At 35.1% G+C, this 13556-nt stretch overlaps 1 protein-coding gene across 3 annotated transcripts in view; it reads left to right on the top strand.

The window, feature by feature from the left end:
• LOC105079148 (signal recognition particle subunit SRP54) overlaps window positions 1-13393 on the top strand; it is a 68355-nt gene extending 54962 nt beyond the window's left edge. For 2 of the 3 annotated variants that reach the window (XM_074365653.1, XM_074365652.1), the window contains 4 exons: window positions 4184-4357; window positions 8121-8187; window positions 9578-9675; window positions 11416-13393. In XM_074365653.1, the coding sequence (XP_074221754.1) occupies window positions 4184-4357; window positions 8121-8187; window positions 9578-9675; window positions 11416-11622 (546 nt within the window). In that variant the 3' untranslated portion in view covers window positions 11623-13393. The remainder of the gene's footprint in view (window positions 1-4183; window positions 4358-8120; window positions 8188-9577; window positions 9676-11415) is intronic. The other variant, XM_074365654.1, reaches the window with a different exon arrangement.
• The last annotated feature ends 163 nt before the right edge of the window (window positions 13394-13556 follow it).

The following is a 13556-nucleotide window of genomic DNA, read 5'->3' as shown; positions in this document are numbered from 1 at the left end:
ACGTATATTCTTGAAGTGAACCTTTTAGTCCACAGCACTTGATGTGTTTTCCATTTGATTTTTCCTTCTGTTACTATAATTGTTTTCGTCACTCCTTCAGCTTAGAATCTCTCTAATAGCAAAATAAACATACCTATACTGATTTACCAGATAAATGTTGTTTGAAGAGAGGCTCTTTGTTGTGGCTTATAGTGCTATTATTTATTTTCACATTCTTGTTAAAAAATAAGTATTCAAACATAAAGAAGGCTGTAGAGCAAAAAGTAAAAAGTCACATTCACATTCCCCGAAAGTAACTGGTAAATTTCTGGTGTATTCTTTCTGGGTTGTCATATGCATATATAATCCTTCTTATTAAACACAAGTAAGTTCATCCTGTAGTTTTCTCACTTTCCCTTTTTACTCTCTCATTCACATTCCTGAAGCAGAAGCATTTCTGGGAACCCCAGGTGTATGCCTAGGGGTTTGACCACAGCCAGTGATGGGGAGACCTGGGTGAAAAGGGAGGCTGCCGTCTAGTACTCCTTCATCGGTTTGTCAGAACTGAGAAATCTGAAGTGCCATGTAGGGAAGGGAGTAAGAGATGGGAGCCTGGCTCAGTGTTTAGAATCAGGCCTCAAACCAGACCATTCAGCAGCTTTTCTGACCAGACGTTTAACCAGAATCTCAGCTTCAGTATTATTACAGGAGTTAAAATTTCATTACTGCTTGCTCATTTATTTATTTAGCATTTCTGCTAACAAGAAGCTGTAGGCTAAAGGTTATAGCAGTGAAAGATACACACTGCCTACTCCCATGTTGCTACACCTTTTTGAGGAAGGTGAGAGACTAAATTCCAACTGTAATATATGCTTTGAAAAAGTTCTGGGTGCTACGGGAGTATATAAAAAGAAAATTGCCACTAAAAACAGGCCCCAAGGAACAAGGTAAGCAGATTTATAGTTTGGTTAACCAGAGAATGTAATAAAATGTTAATTGACGTTTCCTCTCATAATTTCCTGGTGTTAGGAAACTGTCTTTTCAGATCTTTGAGTTTGTTAAATGGAATTTGTATAATAGACAGTGAACATTTTCTAACTTGCAGATTTACTGTTATCTGTAAAAATGAAAAGTTTGCAAAGTTCAGAGAATAACTCACTTGAAATTGTTGGAAATTTTGAATCAAATTATTTTTCTGGTTGATTTTACCCATCAATACCTCCCTTAACCATTACCCACCCCACCATTTCCCCACCTCGCCAAATAGAGGTTAGAATTACATGTCATAAATTCTTTCACAGATTTTTTACTTGCTAATTTTTTACTTGCTAATCCCCTTAAGATGAGGAGTTGACAAACTATAGCCTGTGAGCCAAATCCCACCAGCCACTGATTTATCTAAAGTTTTATGGGAACGTAGCCCAAGCTTCATTATGTATTGTTCATGGCTGTTCACTCTTGAAGAGTTCAGTAGTTGTGACAAATTACTTGCCTGGCACAGCCTCAAATATTTACTATCTGTCCATTACAGAAAAGTTTGCTCATTCCTGCTTAAGATAATCCATCTAAAACTTGAGTTTTACTATATCAAAAATTAATATTAAATTTTTAAAGGAAAGTCCTTAAATAAAAGTCTCTTTAATAAAAATATATGAAATGTGACGATTAGAAGAAACAAAATGCCATTTTAAATTACATATAACATATAGAGAATATTACTCAGAGTTCTGTTTATACTTAACTAACTTTGGTATTAGAATGAAAAATATGAATCATGTTTCAGCCTTCCCCTTTGTAGATTTCTTTTTTTATTTAGCCTTTTGGAAAAATATAGCCAAGAGTCAGTTAATAGAGATAGTAGATAAGTTTATACCAGCTATAATGTCCCAGCTAGAATGTTTTTATTTATTAAAGTTGTCTAAGGAAGACAGAGTAGTTAAACCAGTGAGAGACACACCTTCTCCTTTGCCTGTATCTTAGAAAACAAAAGTTAAGTGAATAAGAGATTGTTATAGGGAAAATGAGAAGCTGCTTTGGCTCTGATGGGGGTGGGTTGGGGGTGGAAAGGGGCATGGTGATGTACTGTGAAAGGTCTCAGCTCTGTTCATTGACTGCGACTGTTGCTTGGGCATCATCCAGTTAGTATGAGGATTGGTAATCTAACCCAGATCCTCTGACTTTCTCTTGCCTGTAAAGAGATCCAAAATGTCATGGTCCAAAAGGAGACATTGATGTCAGGACAACCATAAACCAAATCTTACATCAAGATGAGATTGGGTAGGAATGGCTCACCATGCCTGGAAACTGGAGGTAGAAGAAAGGTGGCCTGGGTGAATTATTTGTTGTCCATCTTATTTGTGGACACAGTAAATGGGCTGGTCATCCTTTAGTAAGGGCTGGGATTTCCTTAAAACCTCAGGACAGGCTAGAGAGAATTGTGTTTTTTTTTTTTTTTTCAAGATAGATATCCCATGCTATCAAGGTTTTCAAGGTTTCACTTTGCTGTACAGCAGTTATAGGTGTTGTCAGTGATGTCCACGTGCATCATGGAACAACCCATGTGTTCTTTGGGTTGAATATACCTGGGTTCAGATCCTGCCTAATGACATCTTACCTTTGGGAAGTGAAAGACAGAGAAGAACCATGTCTGTTTTCTAAGGACCTTATTTATAAAGGATTAAGAGGAAACAATGCATAAAAATAAAGTTACTTATACTTGTGTAGCTGGACAATTCTAGTCCACTAGTTTTCTCAGTATAATTTCATCTCTGCAAATGCGGTTCAAGGAACTTTTCTAGTGAGTGAACAGTCATGGGTTTGAATTATGTTTGGTCATATTTATAAGGGTAAGAATTCTTATAAAGGACAAAGTGCTTGAAATCTGGACAATGGTAGGGAATCCCACTGTCATGGATTCTAATCATGGCAGTCCTGTATCATTTTGCTTTGGTTTAGTTTAAAAATTTTACCAATAATATGTGAACGTATTCTCATCAAAAAACACAAACCAAACAACAAAATACGAAAAGAATAGAAAGGTCCCTCTTACCACCCCCTTACCTGTACCTCCTCCCCCTTCTATGTACTTAACCCCAAGGGTAACCACCATTGCCAGATTTTTCTTTATAATTACTTGTATTGTGCCTTTTTGAAGTCTTCTAGTACAGAGATGCAACAAAGGCTTTCTTAGGAATTTAAGTTTGAGGCAAGATGATAGGGAAAAGTTCTTCATCCTCTCCCACAATATGCATTTACTCTGAGTTTGCAGCATCAGCTGTATGTATGAGGTAAAATTAGTATTTCTCTAGGAGTGATATTTGGATGTAATTAGAATTCCATAAACTATTATAGTTTTAAAATTCATGAAATCTTTTTACTGTCAGGAAACTCTGTTGTCACCTATGTATTAGTGACTGAGAAATCTGGAAGTTTAGCAAAAGAACGCTGATGGCCTGCTCTCCAGATTTGGTTTACAGATGAGTTTTATTTGGCCTGCACAGTGCTCTAAAAATTTTTTTCAATTTAAATGTCTTTAGTTGCGGCATGCTTTCTCCAAAGGTCTATCTACCCTTCCATGTATATATATCTTTACTCTTTTTTGGTACCTGCTTGGCTCTAAAGGCATTTGAACTTTGGACTCCTGTTTTGGTAAAAGGAGAGGTTCCAAGTTAAGTTGAACTGTTTTATTTTTGCTCACACATAGCTAACTAAGCTCAATCCAGAGACTTAGCAGAGTTCCCTAATAGAAAATGTTATTTTATTTTACATATCTAATATATGTATATGTGCATCTGTATGATTTTCCTTTAATATTACAGATTAACCCTTAAAGAATAATTATCATTATTCTTTAAAATTATTGCTGTCCAGCATGTCTTCACATATTATACAGCATTGGAATTGCTGTGACTTGAAGTGTGGTGCTTGATTTCTTAGCTGTTAACTTAAACAAAAAATTGAGTTGGTTATGTTCTATTTTTTTAACCTTGGTAGTGAGTATGCAGAGTTTCACTTTATTCGTTAAACTTTTCATGTATGCTGTCAATATTCTTTTGTGTGTATGATCTGTTTTATTTTTTAAAAATTAAAGATTGCCTTATATTTCTTTATTCCCTAAAATAAAGCAGTCAAATTTTGTTGTTGTTTTAATAAGAAAGTAAATTAATCTCACTTGAAACTTTTATTTTCTTATTATTGACATTAGATGAGTAATGAAAGAGGCTTTGAAAATGTAGAACTGGGAGTCATAGGAAAAAAGAAGAAAGTCCCAAGGAGAGTCATCCACTTTGTTAGTGGAGAAACAATGGAAGAATACAGCACCGATGAAGATGAGGTCGATAGCCTGGAGAAGAAAGACGTGTTGCCTACTGTTGATCCGGTAGGTTTGTTGATTCATGATGATCCTTTTGTCAGTGGGTTTTGTTTTGACTGATTTGTTCCCCTTAAACACTGAATGGAAGGGACATTTTGAGGTTTAAATCAACTATATTTTGATTATAAAATTGTGCGTTATGATTCTGGTAGAAAACAGTATTTTTATACAATGTGGATGGGAATATTTTCTGCATTTCAATAGCCTGAATAGTTTATGTTTGAGTGTCAGAGTTCTTTGTCAGTATAGCACATCTTAAATGCCATTAGAAAGTTGCTACCTGAATATTTAACTAAAAAAAATCTTGAACAGGCAGAATTTAATTTCACATTGGATTTCAAGAAATCTACCTATAAAATCTCTTTTCCTCTTTTACATTTCTTTCACAACATCCATCCTTAAAAAAAAAATTGTGTTAAGAACACTTAACATGTGAACTACTCCACAAAATTGTAAACATATATGGTATTAACTTCAGGCACAGCGTGGTACAGGAGATCTCTAGAATTTAATCATCTTGCATAACTGAAACTTATATCCCTTGAATAATAATTCTCCATTTCCCCACCTCTTCTGAGCACCTGGCAGCCACCATTCTACTCTCTGCCTCTATGTGTTGCATTATTTTAGATACCTGATGTGAGTGGAATCATGCAGTATTTGTCCTTCTGTGACTGGTTAATTTCACTTAACATAATGTCCTCAAGATTCATCCACGTTGTTGCAAATGGCAAGATTTCGTTCCTTTTTATGGCTGAATATATATATACAAAAAATATGTATGTACAGGGGTTCCAGTTTCTCTACATCCTCACCAACAGTTATCTATTTTTTTAAAATAATCATCATCCTGACAGATGTTAATAACTGAAGACAAACCCAGTTTCACTTAATGTGAGGAGACTTTCCATTTTCTATTTGCTTCTAATGCATTATAAATCTGATAGGACAAAGAAATTTGGAAAAGATATTGTCCTATATTTACATAGTAGATTTGTAGAACAGACCCGATTTAAAAAAAAAAAAACTGATACTTAAAGATTTAAGACTAATACTCCTGACATATGATACTTGTCAAAAATGGAGACCTATATCTTTTTATAATCTTATGATAATTATTTTCCTTAGATTTTACTTTAGATATGCCTTAGGAATAATCATATTTCTGGTAATTCCTTTAACCATTGATTTAGTTTCACTTAGGTTTCCTCAAATATGTGTATATGTATGTATCTAATTATGCATATTAGAAACTTTGATTATGTACATAATTTTCTCCTCTATAAATGGATTGATGCCTTTTGTAATATAGTCAACTTAAAATTATCTGGATCATTTTTGCTTATCAAATTTTAAAAAAGGAAAAGGACAGTATATTGTAGTGAAGGTACAAGGGCATGGACAACCTCATATATTACTGCTGAATATTTGTTGGTAAATTTTCTGGTGTGAAGTTTTTCATTGTAAAGGAAGAGCTTTTCAAATGATTATATTTTTTACCTAGTTATTCCACCTTTAGGAACTCAAGCATTTGGGAAATATGCTTAGTATTTCAATATAGTAAATGGGAAAAACAGCAGGATAGAAAAAGCATAACTGTTGTAAATCACATATATGCCTAGGAAAAGACTGGGAAAATATATAAGATGTTAATTATGAATGATAGAAAAATGGGTGACTTAAATTTTTGTTATACTTTTTCCATTTTCTAAGTGTTTTGAAATAAATAAGCATTACTTTTATAATGTAAAAATAAGTTGTTTAAAACTAAAGTGAAAGATAGCAAGTCTTAATAGATCCCTATTAAGGAAGAGATGGGTAATTATGCAGAAAGAAATGGATACTTAAATTTTTGAAGAAAGAAATGAACCTACTTGAGTTTGCACCCATAAACTGGAAGTCTTGAAGACTCCAGATCTTGTCCCAGTTCTCCTGTTTACTGGACTGCTGGTGGTGGTAGTGATGCTGGCAGTCAGTGGTGGCAGGGTTTCAGTGTAGACCCTGGGTCAGTGTCTAAACAAAGGGCCCTGTCCATTCATTCTGTATAACTGTATGTGATAATGAAGATGTCATTCAGGAATCCTTATCCAGTGTCTCAGCTCTGGAGCAGATTTGACTCTGGTAGTTACAGCCTGAATATTAGCAATTATTCTGTCTAGAAACACCCCAGGAGAATTGGTCCACTGAGAAATATATGCTTTCCTCCAAAAAAGCATGCTGAGTCCTTTTCTAAGTAGTTTCTTGGCCCTATCATTTATTATGTGTTACAGAAATTGATTCTAAGCTCTCCCATTTGCTGTAAAAAAAGGTAAGTAAACACTAGAGTCTGAGCATCTTAAACAGAGCCCCTAAACTAACTCTTATCCCCACGTAAGAGACACCTCCTGCTGAGTATAGAAGATATAGCAGATTTGAACAGTATTTTCTTGAATGTATTTGCTTAGACACCTATTCTTGTGTAAATAGAGACTAAAGAGCTACCTTACTTGTGTGTCTTTTCACAAATACTGTCACAGAAATTGGTATACTTACTTTTCATTGAAAGACTGTTAAGTGTTTCCTCTTCCCTGCTTTAGCCATCTGCCAGTCTTACAGATACTTCTTTCTAAAAAATATTTAAAATATAAAACTTTAATTTTTGAATTAACTTCATAAGAAGTGGATAAGGCAGTGGCCACTCAAAATGACTTCAAAAACTCTTAGGGGAAAAATTTTCCTTAAATAAGAAGAAGAGGAAATAACACTAAAATTGACAACCACTTCAGCTTTAAATAATCAGAAAAGGAAAATCCTTTCATTTCACCGATGGAGAAGAAAGAATTATTTCCAGTGTCTACAGTTTTCAGTCTTAAAATATTCTTATATTTGCTTTTTTAATGTCCTTATAATCATCAGCATATCTTATCTAAGAAGATCAAAGACATGTTTATCTTTTCTTTTCTCCCCGGAACCAATGTTAAAACAATTTGATTGACTGCAGGCTCTATACAGTGTTTTCTTATCATAAACAGATACTAGAACCATGAGTGATGCTTGTATTACCAGTTGCATCCACAGAGGCAAACTGTCATCTATGTGGCAAGCTTTACAAAAGTATTCTATGGCATTACAGCACCAAGATTAACTATGGAGGTGTGTAGTGTAGATTGCATTCTGCCAGTGGTCCTAGCCTATCAAATATATACTTAACTTTTTTGCAATTATATGGTCTGGTCCCTTATTAATCCTTGAAAAAAACAAAAAAACTCATCTTGCCACTTATTGGTTACTTACTGTCCCATCATTCAAAGTTTATTTGATGTGCCCTTAGTTACCCTGTTTAATTTCTCTGAATCTTAATTTCCCCACTAAACCATAAGTGTGTTGTACTATATGATTTCTCAGATCCCTTTCTGTTGAGTGTACACACTCTCTGATGTGCTTTTGAACGATGAAGACAAAAAAGCAAGACAGGAGAAAGGAAGGCTCTGAATTATCAGCTCATAAACAATCAAGATTGTGACTTGACAACTCCATTTCCATGACTGCTGCTTTTTTGTTGGTTATTCCATGGGCTTAAGGTGGTGGTAGTTATATGGGTGAATGTAAAATGTCTTTGTGGCGTTCTGTCTTCAAAGCTTTTCATTTTTTTTTTTATTGGATTGTAGTCTGTTTGTAGTACTATCTAGAATATTCTGTGTGCCCACCAAGTATTTGATTACTTCGTTCGGGCCTGAATGCATAGAATGAGTTGAGGTATGAACATTGCTAACCTAACCTCTTGTTGCAGACAAAACTTACCTGGGGCCCCTACTTATGGTTTTACATGCTTCGTGCTGCCACATCAACCCTGTCAGGTATTGCTTTTCGGTTTGAGTATTGTATAACTACTATAATATGTTCCAAGAACTGGAGCTTTGCCAAATGGGGTGTTTCAAAAGTGAAAGAGATACAGTAGTGAGCTAGCATTGGAAGATATTAACCTAACTTGTACTTCACCATAAAACATTCTTCAGCTTCTGGATATGCTTTAAAAAAAAAAAAAGACTGAAAAATAGCTGTATTAATTTTGATACAATTTTCATGTTCTTGAACCTTTTCTGTTAGCAGTTATTTAGCCATTTTGTCATTTAGTTCTCTGGTATCATTCTCGTTCTGTTTGACTGCTTGTTCTAAAGCCTGTAGTTATCATTCATTTATGTTTTATTTTATTAATATTTCATTTCTTAAGTTGATATGTAATTAAATCATATTTGAAGGAAATGATCAACTTACGACTTAGTCATACTAATTTTGTGTTTTATTTCTTTTTTGGGTTGATAATTAGGTTTATTTTTTAAGAGTTTATTTATTATTATTATTTTTTTAATGGAGGTACAGGGGATTGAACCCAGGACTTCATGCACGCTAAGCATGCACTCTACCACTGAACTATACCCTATCCCCCTTAAATATGCATTTTAAATCATAAAGCCTTTTCTGCTTCCTGTTTTAACTCCATTGTAGCTTCTATCACTTTGTGCCTTTTATTAGATCTAAGTTTGAATAGTAATTCATTCAACAAACATTTACTGAGCACTCAGTATATGCTAGACAGTCTGGTGTAATGAAAAGATCATCAATGAGTATTTTTTTAATATTTCATTTATTTATTATTATAGTATTCCATTATTTTATTGGAGGGAAGGTAATTAGACTTTATTTTTAGAGGAGGTACTGGGGATTGAACCCAGGGCCTCATGCATGCTAAGCATGTGCTCTACCACTTGAGCTATACCCTCCCCCCTAATGAAAAGAACATGAGCTTTACATTCCGACCTGGACTGAATTTTGGATCTGCTTTGTCAGCTTGGGGGAGTTCTTCAAACACTTTGAGTCTAATCTTTCACAGTGCCTGGCACATGGCAGGCACTCAGTCAGTGTTAGAGTATAAGCCATTCCTTTCTTCCAGCCCAGTGATATCCCAACCCTCTTAGAGTGTGTATTTTTCTTGAAGAAATAGACATCTAACATAATTACAGTGCCTGATGATAAGTGTTATAGTAAGAGGTATAGCAGTGTTATTGGGAGCCCAGAAGGATCCACTGGTGCTTCTTGAGGGGAATCAAGGAAGGTTTACCAAAGAGATGTACTGAATGTTCATAATCTTCCTGAGGGCAGGGATTATAACATCAATACCTTGCACATAGAAAGGGCTCAAGAAATGTTTATAGAATTATGTAAGCCCTTTAACTTCTGTATTTTTAGTGTGTGACTTTCTTGGAGAGAAGATTGCATCTGTTTTGGGGATCAGCACCCCAAAATACCAATATGCCATTGATGAATATTACCGGATGAAGAAGGAGGTATGTCTCCCTTTTACATTTTCTTGATTCAGTTTGGTTTGCTGTGGACTTGATGGGTTGTGTAATGAACATGTGTTATCCTCTAGCTGCCCCAAAGATAGCTCCCTTATGCTACGCATTTCGTTCTAGAGTCATTAATTTCTTTATCAAATTAGCTTGCATTTTAAAATCTTTTAATACTGAAATTTCCCTAGGATCTATGTACAAAATTAAGCTAGATTTCATTGTGTAGGTGCTATGTGAAGTGCCTTATATATGTTACCTTATTTAATCCTCACACACCTCTTTGAATTATTATTCTCATTTTAAGATAAGGAAACAAGACCCATTCTCTGTGGTTAGGACACATAAACTGGCTGTAGCGGAAGTGGAATGGGTTTGATGCACAGAAAACTACCAGTACTAAAAGTGTGTAAGTGCCAGTTGTTAAGGCACAAAGATATGAGGCAATTTTCTGTGCAGATGTAGGTCTCAGGTGCAGTGAGGTCTTAGGGTGAGGGTGAAGTGAGTTGTTTAGCTTTAAAGAACAAGAAAGTTTTAGCAGTTAAGAGTGTGGGCTCAATAACCAAAGGTCTCAGTTCAAATTCTGCTCTACCACTTTGAACTTTGTAACTTTGAGCAAGATACTTGACCTATATAAGCCACGGTTTCCTCATCTTTGTAATGAGGAAAATTGCAGCATCCATGCACAGCATTGCTCTAAGGCTTAAATGAGTTAATATGTAAAATGCTTAGGCTAGTACCTAGTGTATATCTGTGAGCTTGAAATAAATGTTAGAATCTTTCATTATTCTCCTTCAAGCAAATGACGAGGGCAATTTAGATAAAGCTAGAATGTAGAGGCATGAAGATACATGTATAAACAATCGTTATGTTTGAGGAAATGACAAGAATAGTACTTTATTGTCTCTGAGCATAGAGATGAAGCTAGAAAGGCCAGCTGACTATATTTGTTATGTGGCTCCAAAAATGTTTTATGAGCAAATGAGTGTTTTTCACACTACTAGCCTTGTTCAGAGCTTCATTACCTCATCCGGACTGTTGTAACAGTCTCTCTCACTTTCTCCTCCACTCTCAGGCAGCTCTATTAGTCTTCCCGGCGGGTTACTCCCTCTGTACTGAAGACCACACTACAGGGGCCAGAGCAAAGGCTGCCATTTTCTCCATGAATTTAGTGGTTCTGGAACTGGAAGTTATTGACTCTGAATCTCTACAGTCTTATTCCTTTATGTCTTAATATTATTTTTACATGTCTTAACTTCCCTCCCAGACTGTAAACTTCTTGAGGGCAGGGGCTGCCTTACCTCTCTACTAGGTCCTTACGAAATCAATAACCATGCTGCTATACCATTGAAGTGAATAGACCACCCTATTCCACGGGAAAGGTTGACACGCTCTAATTGTACTGATACAATATTAGCTAATTTTTAAATTTAGATTAGAATTAATCTGAAGAGATACAGTCCATGTCAACGTTAATTCAGGCCTCATCTAAGCTAAGCAGTGCTCTCCCATGTTTTAATAATAATTTCACTGTATATACTTCATATACAGTAGTTTTTATTTCAGTTTGGAAACTGGGGAAAGGGAAGGCTGTCTTGTCTTAATTGGGCCAAACTGAATTGGACACAACACTAATGATGTTTTGGTTAAAAAAAAAGCACAAGCAGCTGAAAGTGGGGAAAAAGTGCTGTTCTTTCTGGACGTTTATATTTCAACTTCGGTATTTCCTCTTTTTAGGAAGAAGAAGAGGAAGAAGAAAACAGGATGTCTGAAGAAGCAGAGAGACAATACCAACAAAATAAGCTGCAGGCTGATTCCATCGTTCAGTCAGATCAACCAGAAACGCTGGTACCCAGTTCATTTGTCAATCTCAATTTTGAAATGGAGGGGGAATGTGAAGTCATTATGGAAAGCAAACAAAATCCAGTCTCTGTCCCTCCGTAGAATGAAATGGCTATCAAATTTCTAAGGTGGTTTTTATACCAGAAACTTTCTCATTCTCTATTCAGTGGGACTTAATACAGTTATTTATATTTTAAAGTATTATCTGGAAAGGGAAAAATGCTTCTTTATTACTTAGGCTCTGTCTAGCAAAAGCCAGATCTGAAATTTGGATATTTGTACTATGCTTTTACTGTATCAAATTAGTGCTTTGATTTTAAAATGATCTTTAAAAAAAGGACATTCTAGAGCCCTAACCACTAATTAAGAGTTAAATTATCAAGCTTGTCTGTTATTTGTGTTTGTAAGGAAAAAAAATAGTAAAGTTGCCAACTTAGTCTAATTGGAGTTGATATTCATAGTCTCAGATTAAAATGAGTCCCCCTAGGTTTTCTCATGTTATGTCTTACATTTATATATCTAACCATTCATTTCATTTTAAGGATGAGTGTGTAATAAAAGGAGCAAGATAAAAAGCATTTTGAATTTTCTTTCCTTGAGAATAACTTTTTGGTAAGATGATTGAGTTTATAACACCACCAGATATTAAGATGGGTTTCCATTTCTTAATGGTTACTTAATCTTACATTCTTTCAGTAGTTACTCAAGTAAGTTTGAACATTGTGTTCAATACACTAATTATGGGATGAGTTTATTGATGTATTGTATTAAAGTGGTATTACTGAGTGATTACCCATATGGCATCCTGGTTGACACTCGTTCAGCCCTGAATGCCTCCTATGGGCCAAGTAGTTGTGGGGTGAGACTGGGGGACAGATGAAGACTTAACCCTTCAGGGGCTCACTGTTGTACAAGGTGCAGTGGCAGCATAATGAAGTTACTGTCATTCACCACTTCCAAGTTACAACAGTGGACAGTTTACTTGACCCAGGTTGGTCACCTCTCTACCTGCTGCACTATTAGAAGACCTTACAAAAGTATAATATAGCACTAGTTTTGAAAATATTCCTGTGTGTGTTCAGAATCTTACGTCTGTATGATTTGATTTATAACCAAATGTGGGTAAGGAAAAATGTGTGGAGTATTTCAGATATGCTGCTCTCAAAAACCTATTCACAAACTTTTAGAGATGAATGGTTGTTGATAGCCTTCTAAACAGCATTAAGCTTTCAATCTTAAATATATCTGTATAAAATATGGCTTCAAAGAAACTCACAACCTAGCTACAGTGGGCTTATTGTGAAAGTCTGATAACTGAACGTGAATGTCTGACCATAGTCTAAGTTCTTCAAGTGAAATTTGAAGGATTTAAGAAAGCTAATTCTTCATTAGGAATCCTCAATTACATAGATTTATGGTGGTTCATGGCATGTGATGGTAATCTTTAGTCCTGGGTGTAAACTACATAATTTAGTGCTTTAAGGATTAATCTTCAGATTATGTAATGTCACCATAAATTATAGTTTACCAGTAGCTCTAAAGAATGCTAACCTGATGTCTTCCCTATAATTTGTTTTGATCTACATTTGAGAAGATACTTAAATATTTATTTGGTTATCCTATGAAGGCAAGCATGTCTAAAGGCAAGCTGAATCTTCTCTCCCTAGAGACACTAGGTCTAAGAGCTTAGCAAGAGACTTTTCTGATTGTAGTAGAAGGAAGATAATGACTTACGAAGCTTTTACACTTCTTAAATTTTACTTTTTCTTCTTGTCCAACAGTGGCCAGTTTGTAATATTTATACAGTTATTCACTGTGCCTTAAATTTTTATACTTTTTATTTATGCAAACTATAAAATTTCCCATAAATGCATTAAGTGGTTTTGTCTTATTTTAAGCCTCTTTCATGTTTTCTTCCTTTTCAACCGTTTTAATAACTACTGTTCCTTCTGGATCATAGTTCATGATTCTCCACCCTCTTCGTTCATCTCATAAAAACTGAACAGTGTAATTGAAAATCTTTACACTTAACTAAC

Source organism: Camelus bactrianus, chromosome 6 (genome assembly GCF_048773025.1).
Source record: "Camelus bactrianus isolate YW-2024 breed Bactrian camel chromosome 6, ASM4877302v1, whole genome shotgun sequence".
Taxonomy (NCBI): Eukaryota; Metazoa; Chordata; class Mammalia; order Artiodactyla; family Camelidae; genus Camelus; species Camelus bactrianus.
This window is presented reverse-complemented; position numbering and strand designations above follow the sequence as displayed.